This window comes from Carassius carassius, chromosome 20 (genome assembly GCF_963082965.1).
Source record: "Carassius carassius chromosome 20, fCarCar2.1, whole genome shotgun sequence".
NCBI classification, from domain to species: domain Eukaryota; kingdom Metazoa; phylum Chordata; class Actinopteri; order Cypriniformes; family Cyprinidae; genus Carassius; species Carassius carassius.
In genome coordinates, this window is record NC_081774.1 from 17558009 (window position 1) to 17579748 (window position 21740).

The 21740-nt window shown below is 36.8% G+C and overlaps 1 protein-coding gene across 1 annotated transcript; it reads left to right on the forward strand.

The window, feature by feature from the left end:
* The first annotated feature begins 15428 nt into the window (after window positions 1-15428).
* Window positions 15429-18212, forward strand: LOC132096535 (plasmalemma vesicle-associated protein-like). The gene is made up of 5 exons (XM_059501959.1): window positions 15429-15869; window positions 16235-16307; window positions 16480-17189; window positions 17294-17777; window positions 17870-18212. Exons 1-5 carry the CDS (start codon window positions 15483-15485, stop codon window positions 17920-17922), a joined length of 1707 nt encoding a protein of 568 aa, XP_059357942.1. The 5' UTR covers window positions 15429-15482; the 3' UTR covers window positions 17923-18212.
* The last annotated feature ends 3528 nt before the right edge of the window (window positions 18213-21740 follow it).

Genomic DNA, 21740 nt, shown 5'->3' on the forward strand with positions numbered 1-21740 from the left:
TCAGGAGTAAAGATGGGCAGAGGCTCTCCAATCTGTGAAAGACTGCGTAAAAAAATTGTGGAAAACTTTAAAAACAATGTTCCTCAACGTCAAATTGCAAAGGCTTTGCAAATCTCATCATCTACAGTCCATAACATCATCAAAAGATTCAGAGAAACTGGAGAAATCGCTGTGCGTAAGGGACAAGGCCGGAGACCTTTATTGGATGCCCGTGGACTTCGGGCTCTCAGACGACACTGCATCACTCATCGGCATGATTGTGTCAATGACATTACTAAATGGGCCCAGGAATACTTTCAGAAACCACTGTCGGTAAACACAATCCGCCGTGCCCTCAGCAGATGCCAACTAAAGCTCTATCATGCAAAAAGGAAGCCATATGTGAACATGGTCCAGAAGCGCCGTCGTGTCCTGTGGTCCAAGGCTCATTTAAAATGGACTATTTCAAAGTGGAATAGTGTTTTATGGTCAGACGAGTCCAAATTTGACATTCTTGTTGGAAATCACGGACGCCGTGTCCTCCGGGCTAAAGAGGAGGGAGACCTTCCAGCATGTTATCAGCGTTCAGTTCAAAAGCCAGCATCTCTGATGGTATGGGGTGCATAAGTGCATACGGTATGGGCAGCTTGCATGTTTTGGAAGGCTCTGTGAATGCTGAAAGGTATATAAAGGTTTTAGAGCAACATATGCTTCCCTCCAAACAACGTCTATTTCAGGGAAGGCCTTGTTTATTTCAGCAGGACAATGCAAAACCACATACTGCAGCTATAACAACAGCATGGCTTCGTCGTAGAAGAGTCCGGGTGCTAACCTGGCCTGCCTGCAGTCCAGATCTTTCACCTATAGAGAACATTTGGCGCATCATTAAACGAAAAATACGTCAAAGACGACCACGAACTCTTCAGCAGCTGGAAATCTATATAAGGCAAGAATGGGACCAAATTCCAACAGCAAAACTCCAGCAACTCATAGCCTCAATGCCCAGACGTCTTCAAACTGTTTTGAAAAGAAAAGGAGATGCTACACCATGGTAAACATGCCCCGTCCCAACTATTTTGAGACCTGTAGCAGAAATCAAAATTGAAATGAGCTCATTTTGTGCATAAAATTGTAAACTTTCTCAGTTTAAACATTTTCTATGTTATCTATGTTCTATTGTGAATAAAATATTGGCTCATGTGATTTGAAAGTCTTTTAGTTTTCATTTTATTAAAATTTAAAAAACGTCCCAACTTTTCTGGAATTCGGGTTGTAGTATTAAAAAACAATACTGGTAATGTAAAAATAGACTGTAGTTTTAAGGAAACAGAAACGGCAAAATATGGTTTAGGATCAAAGTGTTTGAAAAAAAGCACCAGAAGAGTTTTGAGTAATAACGTGAGAACATATCTACAGGTGAGGTAAAGCTTGAATTCAATCCAGATTTGCATGGCACAAGAGGTCAGAGGGTAGGAAAGGCATCATTTTGTGTAATAATAATATTTTGTGCAGCCAAAGATTTTGGTTTAGCATTGTTTCCTGCATGAAAATGAATGTAATTTTTTTCTTATTATTATTACTTTCAAACAATGAGAAACCATCCAGGCTGTACGTCTTGTTATTTATCCAGGAGACAGCTGTCTCTTGTTTTGAGATGTAGATCTTGGCCACAAGTTCACATGATTATTCAGGGGTCACACTCAAGAGAAGAACATTGCATTTGCTGCCCTCACTCAACCTCTGCTTCCTTCTCAACCGTTTCTGTGAAATGATAATATTCTTAGAAACAAAAGCATACTTTGGATTCTCAATGAAACCAGTAACAAACTGATTTGGCATCATCAATTTACATCAGCTCTTTTTCAAGGTCTGGTTTCTTAGCAGCATGTTAAGTCTTCCCAAAGACAAAGACTGTGTTTGTGTTTGTGTGTGTGTGTGTGTGTGAGAAAGAGAGCACAAAAGAAAAGAGCAGTGTGAGTCTGAGAGCGCATGCTTGAGTTATGTGGATTGTACAATCAGGGTGTTTATTTGGCCTTTGACCCCAGGGTTCAGGAATGTGATTGATCTCTTTTAGGATATGGGGTAGCATTGCAACTCTTACTTGTTCTGACTTTACCAAGCCTTGAAAGCATGTTGGAACATGCATGGGCTGCAAAGATGTTTCATAAAATATTGTTTTTATTATGCAATGAAATATTAGTATTTTATTTTTGAATATTATTATGAAATATTCCATACGGTTTCATTATTTTATTTAGCAATTAAATAAACATATATCATTTTTTTTTATCATATTTTATTTGAATGCGTCTGTTAAATGACAAAATATGGAAATATCTCCATCTAGTAGTGAGATTAAGAGACTAAGAATTCTGTACATTATTTAACGTTAAAATACATATTCCTATTCCAATTTAGTATCAGAGACGAATTTATCTACCATCAAAGTGTAAACACTGACTATGTAACTCTATAAAAACAGTTATGTGACTATGTAGCTCTGTTTAAACCCAGCTAACAAGGAACATTCTCAGAATTATGGAATGTTCACATAACCTAAAATAAATAAATAAATAAACTGGAAAATGTGCATATTCATAGAGCATTCAGAAGTTTCATAAAGGAAAGGGAAGGGTAGCAAATTGGTTTTAGAATAAATTTTTTTTTTTTTTTTAGCTGGTAACATCCAAAGGAAGTCTGCTATACCTGTGGAGAACTAGCATTTTTCACTGTGGTCAAGCCAGCCGCCAAGTAGAAAAGCACGGTCAATCTAGCCACCACGTTATTTCTAGGGTCGCGTATAAACTGCGTATTAAGGTAATACCGTCAGAGAACTGATCTGAATGCAGTGCTCTTCCAGCGAAAGCTACATTTTCCCCCCGAACACACAGTCCGTTACTGTCTGATGCTGAATACCAAAATAAAAACCCTCTAATACTCATATTACAAAATAAGAACAATAATGCTTGCTGCATCTCTACATTCGAAAAGCTATAAAAACAAAAGTTATACATTGCACAGACCACTTTCACCTCATATTGAGAGTACACCTTGCCACAATGTCATCTCATTGTTTCAGGACAGTCTGATGTGTAATTACCAAATAAGAGCCTCCCAAATCTCATAAACAAGCTGCTGCATCTCTACTTTCAAAAATATATATTAAAAAAGTTATAGATTGCACAGGCCACTTTAACCTCAGATTGAGAGAAATCCTTAACACTATGTCAGCTGCATCGTTTCAGGACAGTCTGATGTGTAATTACAAAATAAGAGCCTCACAAATCTAAAAAATAAGCTGCTGCATCTCTACTTGTTTATTAAAAAAAGTTATAGATTGCACAGGCCACTTTTACCTCAGATTGACAGTACACCTTGCCACAATGTCAGCTGCATAGTTTCAGGACAGTCTGATGTGTAATTACAAAATAAGAGCCTCCCAAATCTCATAAACAAGCTGCTGCATCTTTACTTTCAAAAATCTATAAAAATGAAAGTTATAGATTGCATAGACCATTTTCACCTCAGATTGAGAGTAACCCTTGCCACAATGTCAGCTGCATGGTTTCAGGACAGTCTGATGTGGAATTACAAAATAAGAGCCTCCCAATCTCAAAAATAAGCTGCTGCATCTCTACTTTCAAAAATGTATATTAAAAAAAGTTATACATTGCACAGGCCACTTTCACCTCAGATTGAGAGTACACCTTGTCACAATGTCAACTGCATCGTTTCAGGACTGTCTGATGTGTAATTACAAAATAAAAGCCTCCCAAATCTCATAAACAAGCTGCTGCATCTACTTTCAAAAATATATATTAAAAAAGTTATAGATTGCACAGACCATTTTCACCTCAGATTGAGAATACACCTTGCCACAATGTCAACTGCATCGTTTCAGGACAGTCTGATGTGGAATTACAAAATAAGAACCTCCCAAATCTCATAAACAAGCTGCTGCATTTCTACTTTCAAAAATCTATAAAAATAAAAGTTATAGATTGCACAGGCAATTTTCACCTCAGATTGAGAGTAACCCTTGCCACAATGTCAGCTGCATGGTTTCAGGACAGTCTGATGTGTAATTACAAAATAAGAGCATACCAAATCTCATAAACAAGCTGCTGCATCTCTACTTTAAAAAATCTATAAAAATGAAAGTTATAGATTGCATAGACCATTTTCACCTCAGATTGAGAGAAATCCTTAACACTATGTCAGCTGCATCGTTTCAGGACAGTCTGATGTGTAATTACAAAATAAGAGCCTCACAAATCTAAAAAATAAGCTGCTGCATCTCTACTTGTTTATTAAAAAAAGTTATAGATTGCACAGGCCACTTTTACCTCAGATTGAAAGTACACCTTGCCACAATGTCAGCGGCATAGATTCAGGACAGTCTGATGTGTAATTACAAAATAAGAGCCTCCCAAATCTCATAAACAAGCTGCTGCATCTCTACTTTCAAAAATCTATAAAAATGAAAGTTATAGATTACATAGACCATTTTCACCTCAGATTGAGAGTATCCCTTGCCACAATGTCAGCTGCATGGTTTCAGGACAGTCTGATGTGGAATTACAAAATAAGAGCCTCCCAAATCTCAAAAATAAGCTGCTGCATCTCTACTTTCAAAAATGTATATTAAAAAAAGTTATACATTGCACAGGCCACTTTCACCTCAGATTGAGAGTACACCTTGTCACAATGTCAACGGCATCGTTTCAGGACTGTCTGATGTGTAATTACAAAATAAAAGCCTCCCAAATCTCATAAACAAGCTGCTGCATCTACTTTCAAAAATCTATAAAAATAAAAGTTATAGATTGCACAGACCATTTTCACCTCAGATTGAGAGTAACCCTTGCCACAATGTCAGCTGCATGGTTTCAGGACAGTCTGATGTGGAATTACAAAATAAGAGCCTCCCAATCTCAAAAATAAGCTGCTGCATCTCTACTTTCAAAAATGTATATTAAAAAAAGTTATACATTGCACAGGCCACTTTCACCTCAGATTGAGAGTACACCTTGTCACAATGTCAACTGCATCGTTTCAGGACTGTCTGATGTGTAATTACAAAATAAAAGCCTCCCAAATCTCATAAACAAGCTGCTGCATCTACTTTCAAAAATATATATTAAAAAAGTTATAGATTGCACAGACCATTTTCACCTCAGATTGAGAATACACCTTGCCACAATGTCAACTGCATCGTTTCAGGACAGTCTGATGTGGAATTACAAAATAAGAACCTCCCAAATCTCATAAACAAGCTGCTGCATTTCTACTTTCAAAAATCTATAAAAATAAAAGTTATAGATTGCACAGGCAATTTTCACCTCAGATTGAGAGTAACCCTTGCCACAATGTCAGCTGCATGGTTTCAGGACAGTCTGATGTGTAATTACAAAATAAGAGCATACCAAATCTCATAAACAAGCTGCTGCATCTCTACTTTAAAAAATCTATAAAAATGAAAGTTATAGATTGCATAGACCATTTTCACCTCAGATTGAGAGAAATCCTTAACACTATGTCAGCTGCATCGTTTCAGGACAGTCTGATGTGTAATTACAAAATAAGAGCCTCACAAATCTAAAAAATAAGCTGCTGCATCTCTACTTGTTTATTAAAAAAAGTTATAGATTGCACAGGCCACTTTTACCTCAGATTGAAAGTACACCTTGCCACAATGTCAGCGGCATAGATTCAGGACAGTCTGATGTGTAATTACAAAATAAGAGCCTCCCAAATCTCATAAACAAGCTGCTGCATCTCTACTTTCAAAAATCTATAAAAATGAAAGTTATAGATTACATAGACCATTTTCACCTCAGATTGAGAGTATCCCTTGCCACAATGTCAGCTGCATGGTTTCAGGACAGTCTGATGTGGAATTACAAAATAAGAGCCTCCCAAATCTCAAAAATAAGCTGCTGCATCTCTACTTTCAAAAATGTATATTAAAAAAAGTTATACATTGCACAGGCCACTTTCACCTCAGATTGAGAGTACACCTTGTCACAATGTCAACGGCATCGTTTCAGGACTGTCTGATGTGTAATTACAAAATAAAAGCCTCCCAAATCTCATAAACAAGCTGCTGCATCTACTTTCAAAAATCTATAAAAATAAAAGTTATAGATTGCACAGACCATTTTCACCCCTAATTGAGAGTACACCTTGCCACAATGTCAGCTGCATCGTTTCAGGACAGTCTGATGTCGAATTACAAAATAAGAGCCTCTCAAATCTCATAAGCAAGCTGCTGTATATACTTTCAAAAATATATATTAAAAAAGTTATAGATTGCAAAGACCATTTTCACCTCAGATTGAGAATACACCTTGCCACAATGTCAACTGCATCGTTTCAGGACAGTCTGATGTGGAATTACAAAATAAGAGCCTCCCAAATCTCATAAACAAGCTGCTGCATCTCTACTTTCAAAAATCTATAAAAATAAAAGTTATAGATTGCACAGGCCATTTTCACCTCAGATTGAGAGTAACCCTTGCCACAATGTCAGCTGCATGGTTTCAGGACAGTCTGATGTGTAATTACAAAATAAGAGCCTCCCAAATCTCAAAAATAAGCTGCTGCATCTCTACTTTCAAAAATGTATATTAAAAAAGTTATACATTGCACAGGCCACTTTCACCTCAGATTGAGAGTACACCTTGTCACAATGTCAACTGCATCGTTTCAGGACTGTCTGATGTGTAATTACAAAATAAAGCCTCCCAAATCTCATAAACAAGCTGCTGCATCTCTACTTTCAAAAATCTATAAAAATAAGAGTTATAGATTGCACAGGCCATTTTCACCTCAGATTGAGAGTAACCCTTGCCACAATGTCAGCTGCATGGTTTCAGGACAGTCTGATGTGTAATTACAAAATAAGAGCCTCCCAAATCTCATAAACAAGCTGCTGTATCTCTACTCTCAAAAATCTATAAAAATAAAAGTTATAGATTGCACAGACCATTTTCACCTAAGATTGAGAGTAACCCTTGCCACAATGTCAGCTGCATGGTTTCAGGACAGTTTGAAGTGGAATTACAAAATAAGAGCCTCCCAAATCTCAAAAAAAGCTGCTGCATCTCTACTTTCAAAAATGTATATTAAAAAAAGTTATACATTGCACAGTTCACTTTCACCTCAGATTGATAATGCACCTTGTCACAATGTCGACTGCATTGTTTCAGGACTGTCTGATGTGTAATTACAAAATAAGAGCCTCCCAAATCTCATAAACAAGCTGCTGCATCTACTAATTTTAAAAAATCTATAAAAATAAAAGTTATAGATTGCACAGACCATTTTCACCTCTGACTGAGAGTACACCTTGCCACAATGTCAGCTGCATCGTTTCAGGACAGTCTGATGTCGAATTACAAAATAAGAGCCTCTCAAATCTCATAAGCAAGCTGCTGTATCTACTTTCCAAAATATATATTAAAAAAGTTATAGATTGCACAGACCATTTACACCTCAGATTGAGAGTACACCTTGCCACAATGTCAGCTGCATCGTTTCAGGACAGTCTGATGTGGAATTACAAAATAAGAGCCTCCCAAATCTCATAAACAAGTTGCTACATTTCTACTTTCAAAAATCTATAAAAATAAAAGTTATAGATTACACAGACCTTTTTCACCTCAGATTGAGAGTAATCCTTGCCACAATGTCAGCTGCATAGTTTCAGGACAGTCTGATGTAGAATTACAAAATAAGAGCCTCCCAAATCTCATAAACAAGCTGCTGCATCTCTACTTTCAAAAATCTATAAAAGTAAAAGTTATAGATTGCACAGACCATTTTCACCTAAGTTTGAGAGTAACCCTTGCCACAATGTCAGCTGCATGGTTTCAGGACAGTTTGAAGTGGAATTACAAAATAAGAGCCTCCCAAATCTCAAAAAAAGCTGCTGCATCTCTACTTTCAAAAATGTATATTAAAAAAAGATATACATTGCACAGTTCACTTTCACCTCAGATTGATAATGCACCTTGTCACAATGTCGACTGCATTGTTTCAGGACTGTCTGATGTGTAATTACAAAATAAGAGCCTCTCAAATCTCATAAGCAAGCTGCTGTATCTACTTTCCAAAATATATATTAAAAAAGTTATAGATTGCACAGACCATTTACACCTCAGATTGAGAGTACACCTTGCCACAATGTCAGCTGCATCGTTTCAGGACAGTCTGATGTGGAATTACAAAATAAGAGCCTCCCAAATCTCATAAACAAGTTGCTACATTTCTACTTTCAAAAATCTATAAAAATAAAAGTTATAGATTACACAGACCTTTTTCACCTCAGATTGAGAGTAATCCTTGCCACAATGTCAGCTGCATAGTTTCAGGACAGTCTGATGTAGAATTACAAAATAAGAGCCTCCCAAATCTCATAAACTAGCTACTGCATCAGGAGAGACATCAGTCTCATGAGTACACTTGTGGACTACTGTCGCGCTGTTTTATTTAATTATTACAGTTTTATTTGAATGTTCACCGGTTACCTCCTCCTTCTTCACGACTTACAAATGTTCTTACACCCATCAATTCACTCTATCAACAAATTATTACACACACATATATTACAAACATTCATTGCCAAAGAAGCTGGCTGTTCACATAGTGCTGTTTCCAAGCATGTTAACAGAAAGTTGAGGGGAAGGAAAAAGTGTGGAAGAAAAAGATGCACAACCAACCGAGAGAACCGCAGCCTTATGAGGATTGTTAAGCAAAATCGATTCAAGAATTTGAGTGAACTTCACAAGGAATGGACTGAGGCTGGGGTCAAGGCATCAAGAGCCACCACACACAGACGTGTCAAGGAATTTGCTGAAACATGGACAACGTCAGAGGAGTCTTAGCTGGGCTAAGGAGAAGATGAAGTGGACTGTTGCCCAGTAGTTAAAAAGTCCTCTTTTCAGATGAGAGCAAGTTTTGTATTTCATTTGGAAACCAAGACCCTAGAGTCTAAAGTAAGGTTGGAGAAGCTTATAACCCAAGGTGATTGAAAACTGCTGGTGTTGGTTCATTGTGTTTTTTGAAAACCAAAGACACTGCACCCGTTTACCAAGAAATTTCAGAGCATTTCATGCTTCCTTGTGCTGACCAGCTTTTTGAAGACATGAAGATGCTGATTTCATTTTCCAGCAGGATTTGGCACCTGCCCACATTGCCAAAAGGTGCAGAAGTAGGTTAAATGGTGTTGGTCAAGTCAAGTCACCTTTATTTATATAGTGCTTTAAAGATTTAAGATTGTCAAAGCAACTGAACAACATTAATTAGGAAAACAGTGTGTCAATAATATAAAAATGACAGTTAAAGGCAGTTCATCATTGAATTCAGTGATGTCATCATTCAGCTCAGTTCAGTTCATGTAGAAAATTAAGTGTCCCTAACTAAGCAAACCAGAGGTGACACCGGCAAGGAACCAAAACTTCATCAGTGACAGAATGGAGAAGAAACCTTGGGAGAACCCAGGCTCAGTCGGGGGGCCAGTTCTCCTTTGACCCGATGAAGCCAGCAGTTCAATTACAGGCTGCAGCAAGTCAGATTGTGCAGAAGAATCATTGGTTTCCTGTGGTCTTGTCCCAGTGGTCGTCGAAGACAAGGTCTTTACAGGTGGTTTGTCTCTGTGGCTCATCTAGTTGATCTGGCCTGCGTTGTCTCGCAGGGCTGTAGAGGTCCTTTCTAGGTGCTAATCCTCCATTTGTCTGGATACTGACTGGATACGGGTGACCCTCTGATCTGGATAAAGACTGGATCTGCTGGCTATGGTGACCTCAGAATAAGAGAGAAACAGACTAATATTAGCGTAGATGCCATTCAAATACTTAGGTGCTACACAACAGGGCTTTATAAGTAATAAGCAAGATCTGAAAATGTATACAATGTTTGATAGGGAGCCAGTGCAGTGTTGACAGAACCGTGCTAATATGGTCATAGTTCCTGGTTCTATTAAGAACTCTAGCTGCTGCATTTAGCATCTAGGAGTAGCTGAAGTTTGTTTATTAGGCATGCAGAACAACCATCCAATAAAGCATTACAATAATCTAACCTTGAGGTCATAAACGCATGGAATAACATTTCTGCATTTAATATTGAGAGGATAGGCTGTAATTTAGATATATTTTTGAGATGGAAAAATGCAGTTTTACAAATAATAGAAATGTGTTTTTTTTAAGAAAGAATTGCTATCAAATAGCACACCTAGGTTCCTAACGGATTACGAAGAATTAACAGAGCAGCCATCAAGTCTTAGACAGCGTTATAGGCTATTACATGCAGAGTTTTTAAGTCCTATAATTAAAACCACCTTTTTAAAATCGTCTATGCATTCCGTTTTTTTTTTGAAGAAATATAGAGCTGAGTATCATCAGCATAACAGTTAAAGCTAACACCGTGTTTTCTGATGATATCTTCTAATGGTAACATGTAAAGCGTGAAGAGTCATGGCCCTAGTATTGAGCCTCGAGGTACTCCATCCTGCACTTGTGATTGATATGATACCTGTTCATTCAATGCTATGAATTGATGGCGGTCATATAAGTACGATTTAAACCATGCTAATGCACTTCCATTAATGCCAAAAAAGTTTTCTAGTCCATGCCAAAGAATGTTGTGGTCAATAGTGTCGAACGCAGCACTAAAATCCAATAGCACAAATAGAGAGATACAACCACAATCAGATGATAAGAGCAGGTCATTTGTCTCAGTATTATGATACCTTTTCTAGTATCTTGGACAGAAAAGGGAGATTCGAGATCGGTCTATAATTAACTAGTTCTCAACTTTGGGATCAAGTTGTGGTTTTTTGATGAGAGGCTTAATAACAGCCAGTCTAAAGGTTTTGGAGACATACCCTGATGGCAATGAGGAATTAATAATAGTCACAAGAGGATCTATGACTTCTGGAAGCACCTCATTTAGTAGCTTAGATTGAATGAGCGACACCTGCTCGACCCACCGGTCTCGAGTCCCATGGAGGAGATGGAAGGATATAAAACTGGAGCAACGACAGTGAAGGACGAGAGAGGACCAGGCCTGGGTTTTAGTTGTGTTTGGTTTTTATTTGTGCGCGTCAGTCGTCCGTGAGGGGCTGATGCGCTGTTTTGTGTTTATTTTGATTATTGAAGTTTCTATTTGATAGTCCGCCGGTTCCCGCCTCCTTCTTCCCATGATCATGGATGTTTTTAATTTGTTACAACCAACAATTCACAATTTTTCTTTTTATTGTTCTTATTAAGTATAATATTTTGTTGAGATAGTGAATTGGTGGGTTTTTGTTAAATGTGAGCCAAAATCATCACAATTAAAAGGACCAAAGACTTAAACTACTTCAGTCTGTGTGCATTGAATTTAATTAAAATACACAAGTTTCACAATTAGAGTTGAATTACTGAAATAAATGAACTTTTTTCCATGACATTCTAATTTATTAAGTTTCACCTTTATATGAAAGTTGGGGGGGGGGGGGGGTTGGCTTTTATTTTGTAATACCACATCAGACAGTCCTGATACGACACATCCCACACTGTGATTTTTGAAAGTAGAGATGCAGCAGCATATTTATGAGATTTAGGAGGCTCTTATTTTGTAATTCCACACCAGACAGTCCTGAAACGACACAGCTGACATTGTGGGAAAGTGTACTCTCAATCTGAAGTGGAATGGGTTTGTGCAATCTAGAACTTTTATTTTTATAGATTTTTGAAAGTAGACATGCAGCAGCTTGTTTATGAGAATTGGGAGGCTCTTATTTTGTAATTCCACATCAGACAGTACTGAAACGATGCAGCTGACATTGTGACAAGGTGTACTTTCAATCTGAGGTGAAAGTGGTTTGTGCAATCTATAGAATTTATTTTTATAGATTTTTGAACGTAGAGATGCAGCAGCTTGTTTATGAGATTTGGGATTTTGTAATTCCACATCAGAATGTCCTGAAACTATGCAGCTGACATTGTGGCAGGGTGCAATGTATAACTTTTATTTTTATAGATTTTTGAAAGTAGAGATGCAGCAGCTTGTTTATGAGATTTGGGAGGCTCTTATTTTGTAATTCCACATCAGACTGTCCTGAAACGATGCAGCTGACATTGTGACAAGGTGTACTCTCAATCTGAGGTGAAAGTGGCCTGTGCAATCTATAACTTTTATTGATATATATTTTTGAAAGTAGAGATGCAGCAGCTTGTTTATGAGATTTGGGAGGCTCTTATTTTGTAATTCAACATCAGACAGTCCTGAAACGATGCAGCTGACATTGTGGGAAGGTGTACTCTCAATCTGAGGTGAATGTGGCCTGTGCAATCTATATTTTTATAGATTGATTTTTTATTTTAGATTTAGATTATTTTTATAGATTTTTGAAAATAGAGATGCAGCAGCTTGTTTTAGATTATTTTTATAGATTTTTGAAAGTAGAGATGCAGCAGCTTGTTTATGAGATTTGGGAGGCTCTTATTTTGTAATTCAACATCAGACAGTCCTGAAACGATGCAGCTGACATTGTGGGAAGGTGTACTCTCAATCTGAGGTGAAAGTGGCCTGTGCAATTTATAACTTTTATTGATATATATTTTTGAAAGTAGAGATGCAGCAGCTTGTTTATGAGATTTGGGAGGCTCTTATTTTGTAATTCCACATCAGACTGTCCTGAAACGATGCAGCTGACATTGTGACAAGGTGTACTCTTAATCTGAGGTGAAAGTGGCCTGTGCAATCTATAACATTTTTTAATATACATTTTTGAAAGTAGAGATGCAGCAGCTTATTTTTGAGATTTGGTAGGCTTTTATTTTGTAATTACACATCAGACAGTCCTGAAACGATGCAGCTGGCATGGTGGCAAGGTGTACTCTCAATCTGAGGTGAAAGTGGTCTGTGCAATCTATAACTTTTATTTTTATAGATTTTTGAAAGTAGAGATGCAGCAGACTGTCCTGAAACGATGCATCTAAGATTGTGGCAAGGTGTACTGTCAATCCGAGGTGAAAGTGGCCTGTGCAATCTATAACTTTTTTTAATATACATCTTTGAAAGTAGAGATGCAGCATCTTATTTTTGAGATTTGGGAGGTTCTTATTTTGTAATTACACACCAGACAGTCCTGAAACTATGCAGCTGACATTGTGACAAGGTGTACTCTTAATCTGAGGTGAAAGTGGCCTGTGCAATCTATAACATTTTTTAATATACATTTTTGAAAGTAGAGATGCAGCAGCTTATTTTTGAGATTTGGTAGGCTTTTATTTTGTAATTACACATCAGACAGTCCTGAAACGATGCAGCTGGCATGGTGACAAGGTGTACTCTCAATCTGAGGTGAAAGTGTCTGTGCAATCTATAACTTTTATTTTTATAGATTTTTGAAAGTAGAGATGCAGCAGACTGTCCTGAAACGATGCATCTAAGATTGTGGCAAGGTGTACTGTCAATCCGAGGTGAAAGTGGCCTGTGCAATCTATAACTTTTTTTAATATACATCTTTGAAAGTAGAGATGCAGCATCTTATTTTTGAGATTTGGGAGGTTCTTATTTTGTAATTACACACCAGACAGTCCTGAAACTATGCAGCTGACATTGTGGCAATATGTACTCTCAATCTGTGGTGATAGTGGCTTGTGCAATCTATAACTTTTTTTAATATATATTTTTGAAAGTAGAGATGCAGCAGCTTATTTATGAGATTTGGGAGGCTCTTATTTTGTAATTCCACATCAGACTGTCCTGAAACGATGCAGCTAATATTGTGGCAAGGTGTACTTTCAATCTGAGGTGAAAGTGGCCTGTGCAATTTATAACTTTTTTTAATATACATTTTTGAAAGTAGCGATGCAGCATCTTATTTTCGAGATTTGGGAGGCTTTTATTTTGTAATTCCACATCAGGCTGTCCTGAAACGATGCAGCTGACATTGTGGCAAGGTGTACTCTCAATCTAAGGTGAAAGTGGTCTGTGCAATCTATAATTTTTATTTTTATAGATTTTTTAAAGTAGATGCAGCAGCATGCAGCTGACACTGTACTTTCTGTCTGAGGTGGAACCAGTCTGTGCATTCTAGAACTTTTATTTATATAGCTTTTCTAATGTAGAGATGCAGCAAGCATATATTATTGTTCTTATTTTGTAAAATGAGTATTAGAGGGTTTTTATTTTGGTATTCAGCATCAGACAGTAACGGACTGTGTGTTGGGGGGAAAAAGTAGCGTTGGCTGGAAAAGCACTGCATTCAGATCAGTTCTCTGACGGTATTACCGTAATACGCAGTTTATACGCGACCCTAGAAGTAACGTGGCGGCTAGATTGACCGTGCTTTTCTACTTTGCGGCTGGCTTGACCACATCATTTTTCGCTGTTGACTACAAATAATTTTCTTTAGATCATCACAAACTTCATTGTTTTTAAATGATGTTTAATTATTTTCTTTTTTTTTTATTTCTCTTGTTGTTATGTAAAGTCTCGTCGTCGGTGTAATTAGGCTACATAATACAAGCACAAACGTTTTAACGTTATTGAGGTAGTGTGTGCTTTGACAGGTTTATGGGATTTGGAAACACTTGAAACAACAGAGTGCGAGTTAATTTCGTTACATGATGGTAATTTTAACGTCAGCCGTATTTACGAAACAGATAAACAGGACGATTAATTCTTGATAATGTCAGCAGATGTGTATACATCTGTGTTTATTACTGATTTCCTTCATTTGTTCAGTAGTGTCCAGACAGTGCCTTCTACGTTGGTCACTCTGAGACACAGCTATGAATTACTGTTTCCCCTTTGAATCGGGGAGGCACATCAGCAGTTCCTGGCAGGAAAGCCAAATGCTTTCATAATATTCCTATTCTCTGACTCTTACAATATATAAGATATCAGAATAAAATTTAAACATATGGCTGAACAACTACAGAATATTATATAAAGGCACCATGTTGTTAACCTAATTTCTTCATGTTTAGAGTAAAACTAGGCATGGATTGAAATGCTTTGGTTAAAGGTAATGTTTTAGTAAGACATACAAACCACATCCTCATCCAACCTACGTCAGGACTGTGTTTTACAATTCTTGGGTCAATCAGGAGTATTTTAGATAATCTGTTATGTAATACAATATAAAAAAAGGTGTACAATGTTCTGGTCATTAACATAGATTGATTAAAATAATCTCTGAATAACTGTTCAAAACAGCACGCAGTCAAACAATCAACCATGTGCTTTCTCAAGTGCCAACATGCTGTCAAACTAAAGGATCTGTTTTGGAGACTGTGCAGTCTGGGTTTGGGCCACCCCCTGGTCAGTACGTGATGTTGTTCTAACCTCGGGAATCATGAGCATAGGGTGGATCAGGGAAGCGTCATCCAGTGGGAGGGGCAGGAAAAGAATATAAACTGGCAGCCTTAACATATTTAACTTCTTATTTTACCATTGATGTTTTAGGAGAAAATTCAGCATAGTGAAGGAGCTTGATTAGAGCAGTGATGTACAACAGCAGTTACTCTCAGGCCAACTTTGGCTTGGCTGCCAAGAAGATGCACAAGTCGAAAGGCAAGAGCTGTGGTTACTACATGAAGATTGTCTTCTTTTTCTCCTCACTCATCCAGTCTCTGATCATCGCAAGTCTGGTGCTCTTTCTGGTGTATGGACAACCCAAACACACAGCGGAGGAGAAGAGGCTACAGGAGTTGGACCAAAGCATCAGCAAACTCACGATGGAAAATTTCATTCTCCGTGGGAAGGAAAAGAACCTAACCAAAGTTCTGAACATCACTCTCACTGCAAAGCTGAACAATGACAAAGCTCTGGCTGAATTACGCAGACTGGCGAACACCTCATCCATGGCAATAAGAAGCATGCAAGCAGCAATTGTGAGATTTGGGGGGAAAAATTTATGTATTCAATCAATTATTTTTTCATAGATAACATTATTTTCATACAAAAGAGAATGCTATGTTGTTTGGTGCATTTAACTGAATGATGTATATTGTTCTAAGAATGTTTTCTTAACATCCCCATTAGTAATTTTAACAGTAATTTGAATGGGGTTTTTTTTCATGCTTTTTTTAATGTTGTAAGAACCTTTTTTTGATTATAGGAACATTCTGGAAAACACTGGCAGAATGATAATTACCATTAATGTAAACTTCCATGAATGCTGCAGATAGACAGTTAGAGAGCTAAAATGCATGACTTCAGCCTCAATTATTATTAATTTTGTGCTGTATTTTTATAGTCTCGGTGCGAGACGGAAAAAAGAATGGCTACTCCCCGCGCATGCCCTCCTACTTTCTGTCCAGATTCAAGTGGTGAGATGGTTTTTCAGAAAAAAAATCTTAATATGAATATTTCTTATATTTTATAAGGTACTTGAGTACAAAAATTTTGATTTTTTGTTTGTTTAACACAGTGACTGTAACTCCTGTATAAAGTTAATCAAGCAGATCAACAGTTTCAACTATATTGTTTTTTTTTTTTAAGATAACAGACGTTTGCAAAGTATGCTCCAGCAGTCGGAGGAAATGCTAAAGCTGGTTAAAGCGAACTTTACTCAGATGGTGGCCATTTTGAGAACTGAGCTGGACAACTCCAACAAAGACAAGGATGAGTATCACTTGGAAACAATTATACTAAGGCGAGACAAGTCGTCTGTTGAAGATGAGCTCGAGTTGTACCAAAAGAAGTGCAAAGAGGATTTTGTCACTTCTTTACGAGGAATCCCCGACGTCACCAAAGAATTCCTCAAAAGAATCGATGACCTCTTCTCAAAACATATTTCTTTCCAGCTAACGTGTGATAAACAAAAAAATCAGCTTGAAGACATTCGGGAAAACTGTAGCAGTCTTTCAAGAGAAGTTGAAAACAAGCTCCAGTCATATCTGGACATAGTGGGAAACCAGTTCACAAAAATTAATGGGGAAAATGCCAAATATACTATAGAAAACAAACGCCTGAGAGAGGACGCTACATGGTGCAATCAGAATCGCAGTGCCATGATTCGCGAGAGTCGTAAAAATCTTGAGCAACTTCAGCTCAAGAATGACCAAGACAGTGAAAAACTTCTGCTGGAGAACAGAAAACTAAAAGATGATAACAAACTAAAAGGCGAGCTGATCTCTTTGAGAGAAAAAGAAATTAAAACGCTCACAAACACCGTTGAGAATCTCAATACTTCACTTGCCATCTGTAAGGTGAGGTTAATATGGTCCTTTTATACATATGTATTTATTTTATCTTTGCAATTGTAAATTAAATGTGTTTGTAATGAACGTTAATTAATTTTTCTTTTTTTCAGCCGCCAATGCGAACTAACCCATTCATGCCAAACCACTTCAATCCGGCAAACATACCAAATAGTGGTGGGACCAGTATGAGTTCAGCAGGCCTAAACAAACCAAACATACCATGGACCGGGGCCGGCTCCACTGGATCAGCATTTCCCAATCCTTATGGTGTAGGATCAAGCACAAGAACAGGTGTGACAGGATCATTAAATACAGCTGTAGGGGGGGCAGGGACCCTTTCAGGTGGACTGAGCAGCGGAGGATTAGGTGGGCCAGGATCAACTAGAACAGGTCTGGCCCAGACGGGGACAAGTAGTTTGGGTGGAGTAGGACCAGGGTTGGCAGGATTTGGCAGTGCTGGATCAAGTGGAGTAGGTATGGGAAAACCAGTGGTAGGAGGTGCAGGTGTTGGCTCACTCGGGTCTAACACACCTGGATTTGGAGCAAATCTGGCAGGAACAAGAACACTAACGGGTGCAACTGAGTTAAGCCAAGGTATACGAACCAGAAGTGGTATTGTACTTTTTAATCAGATTTAATCAGACATTTGTTTTCAAAATGCCTAACCTTTTATGTTTGATTTACAGCTCAGATCAATCTTCATTTGAAGGAGCTACATCGCCATTCACTCACAATTTGAGGGACTGAACATAGTCCTGGCAAAAATCCCAGCCAGAACTGTTTGAAAATAGAAATCCTATATGTACTGACCCTGCAAATCTGTGATGTGAATACTAATTATTAACATGAATATTAATTACATTTTGTGGGATGAAGTTGATGTTTTTTGTGCATTAAATTCATTTATGCTTGTATATATCTTATAATATATATATATATAGTATATATCTATCATTACAATTTTATTTTTGTAAACTTATTTTTATTGGTTCTCTTGCTGCATGGAATAAAAAAGTTGATAAAAAATAAGCAGAACCTGTTTTATTAATTTTAATTTTAATTAGTTTTTTAATTTTATTTGAAATAAATGGTGAAATAAATGATAAGGAATACTAGTAAAGTCACACTATCGAGGTCTGGTAGTTATCTACATATAAAAAGGGGCAAATAGGGCTTGGATATAATGTTAATATTCTGTTGCAGTTAATAGCATTACAATTTAATATGTATATTTCTTACTCATAATTGTAGCTCAGCCCTGAACCTACCGGAAGTACAAAAGCTATAACATGTTTTCACATTCTATCAGCCTCTAAATAAGTCAGGAATTAACTGAACAAATGTGTTTACTGAAAAATATAATGACTCTAGGCCACAGGTGTATGGCACCAATACAGTAAAATGAACATATGTATAAGAAAAACTATCAATGAAATTTTCAATAGGTCCTCTTCACATAAGCTTAAAATAGCTCTGGCTAACCATCAGGCTATTGTCATTGTTTTGCGTCAGTGGGAAGCACTATTTAAAACAGAGCCACTCTCCAAACAAAGCAAAACACATTTAAGTGTCATACTGAGTCGGGCCTCAACCAACATGCAAGAATGTTAAAGGCATTAAAGTAATCAAATTACTGCATTCTGACGCTAAATATGTTGTGAAATAATGGAATTGATCTGAAATATAATTAGTGTTAAATATGCAGCCAGCTTGTGAGTATTGTGAAGAAATTAATCTTAAATGCTCAGTAGGACCTGGCAACTTATGTGAACATAATGTAAAACAATTAAAATGATTTCCCATGTCAACAAGCATCATGTAACCAGGAATGCCAAAAGGTGAATGAGACAAAAGCAAAGAAACAGGCCGCCAATTAATATATAGAGGCATCACAGAAGGAGCCTGCTATCCAGCTTAAAGGATATCCTTTTTTTGACATACATGATTTTTTCACATAAAGGAATACTCCACTCCAAAATGAAAATTTGGTCATTAATCAGTTACCCTCATGTCGTTCCAAACCTATAAAAGCTTCGTTCTTCTTCAGGACACAATTTAAGATATTTTGGATGAAACCCGGGAGGCTTGAGACTGTCCTATGGACTGCCAAGTGAGTTACACTGTCAAGGTCCAGAAAAGTATGAAAAGCATCGTCAGAATAGTGCATCTGCCTCTGCTTCAACCGTAACATTATGAAGCGACGAGAATACTTTTTATAAGCGAAGAAAACAAAAATAATGACTTTATTCAACAATTCCTTTGTCAACAGTCTCCTCTGTGTCTCTCCATATCACCGAATGCTGCGTATGCTCTTCTGTAAAAGTCTCCAGCCTCCAGGTTTTCCTCCAAAATATCTTAAATTGTGTTCCGAAGATGAACAGACTTTTACAGGTTTGGAACAACATGAAGGTAAGTAATTAATGACAAAATTTTCATTTTGGGGTGGAGTATCCCTTTAAGACATTAAGATCATAGTTCTCAAAGAGGGTAGACAGGTTTCGGTGGCTCTGACGTCTGAGACATTGACACCAACGTCTTTGAACTATCATTGTAAAGACACAGAGACATAGGACTATACAGAAAACAATGCAATTATTGTTTATGGATGTGGAGTGCTTAGTGCCAGTGCACTAACCACTGAACTTTACATAAACTATGTTATCCTGAGGTTTCTCCTTGTGATAGCTCTGAAATAGATTACATTTTTGGCATGCTTCATTGTAACATCTCTAATGATGAATTCATGAGAAATTTTTCTTTGGGGTCTTTTAAAAATAAACACAGTGTTCTGCATATTGAGGTAAATATCCCTTCTCCACCCTCCATCAGGATACGCATAAGTGCTTATTATTATTATTATGTCCTTTCCCACTTAGGTCACATAACTATTCACCTTTTGTCTCTAGAAGCTAACATTCTTTGTTCCCCCAAAGCACTGATTGCATTTCCTAATTTACTTGGCCCCTCTATGCCCACCATTCTGGTAAAGTCATTAAAGTCCAAAACCTTCACTCGTTGACCTCTACATATCATTTCTTGAGATTATATAATTTTTCTAGACGATGAAAACAGCAAGTGCTATTTAAAATATGTTATTTAATTAAAACATGTACTAAAATATTCTTAAACTACATGGAACTTTTCGCTATCACTGTATTGCCAATTAATACATTAGTCACATGTAGGTACTGTATATATGCACATGTGTACAGCTGTGAGAAAATGATGTGATATAGACATAAAGATTATAAATGCATACAAAATGCCAATGAAAAACAAAAAAGGACTGGTTTGTCTAAGATTACAAACTAAATACAGCATCAGTGAAGTGTATAATATTGAATATTATATTTGTATGTTTCTATTTTTATTTTATATTTAAAATTTAATTTCTGTGAGCTTAAAATTATTAGACTGCTGCCCCCGCGACCCGGCCCCAGATAGAAGTGGAAGAAGATGGACAGTCTAATCCCAAAACAAAGTTTCTTAGTAATGATATTTTGATCCAACTTCTGCACGTAAAAAAATAATTTTTAGTGACATTACAACAACATTTATATATAATGCCACGATTGCTAAATTAGGTGTTTATGACATTGTTAGGCATTAATTAATAGTCATTAGCAATAGCCATTTAGTTATAAAATTAATCTGCAGTACAATGAGTTTACACTTGAGTGCAAATGACTTTATGAAGACATGTACCTTATAAATCAGAAAGTGGTTCTTATTTAAATATTATCAAGGGTCCTGCCTTCACTGATTGCTGATGTAGACTGACAATGTGATTATCAGTCAGTGTTATAATTACAGGCCTACGTGCTTGTCAAACTGAACAGCCATCCATCCGTAAATCAATTATAATTTAGTCTTTAGGTTCTTAGTGACAGTGACTGTTTGAAAGTCATTCCATGAAATGGATGCCTCTTCTATTTTGAAAAGGTCATTTTTAGAGAGAATATTTTATTAGGGAAAAAAAGATTAACAAATCTACTGTCATCTCAAGCTAAATTTAAAAAGGTAATGTTTTTAAATAGCAGCGTCTTTGCAGAGGAATCAGGGTGCCCGTTTTATAGTTCATTTAATGCTGATATTTTTACAGCATTTTATTTTTCCATCACATTTTGAATAAGCAGTTTAGTGACCAAAAGCCTGGTGGCAGGGTTAACGATTTAAGATCGCCCCCTACTGACTAAAGTAGATTTACAGTAGGATACAAAATAAAGTTACATTAGGTCCTTGATGTCCTTTCTACAGTTTTTATATATTTTTTAATTATGCAAGACTATTTAATTAAATGGATTCATGACAGTAACTTAGCTGATGCATAAACTGGGAACACATGTGTATAAAATATTAATCTATATAGATTCTAATGTAAAAACATGTATCGATGAGAAAAAAAAGACACATGGGAGCAAACATGGGGTCAAAAAGACATCTACACTGAGAAAGAAGAATAACAATTAAATATACTTTTAATCGATTTTTATTGATGTTTAGCTAATAGAGTTAACTATATTTTGTTGGTTATTTTTTACACCAGTGGTTCTCAAT

Bases quoted from the DNA above. Each gene is read 5' to 3' on its own strand.
- LOC132096535 (XM_059501959.1), top strand. From the start codon at position 15,483: ATGTACAACAGCAGTTACTCTCAGGCCAACTTTGGCTTGGCTGCCAAG. The intron at 16,308-16,479 runs GTGAGATGGTTT...TTTTTTTTTAAG, and splicing joins TTTCTGTCCAGATTCAAGTG to ATAACAGACGTTTGCAAAGT. The intron at 17,190-17,293 runs GTGAGGTTAATA...TCTTTTTTTCAG, and splicing joins CTTCACTTGCCATCTGTAAG to CCGCCAATGCGAACTAACCC.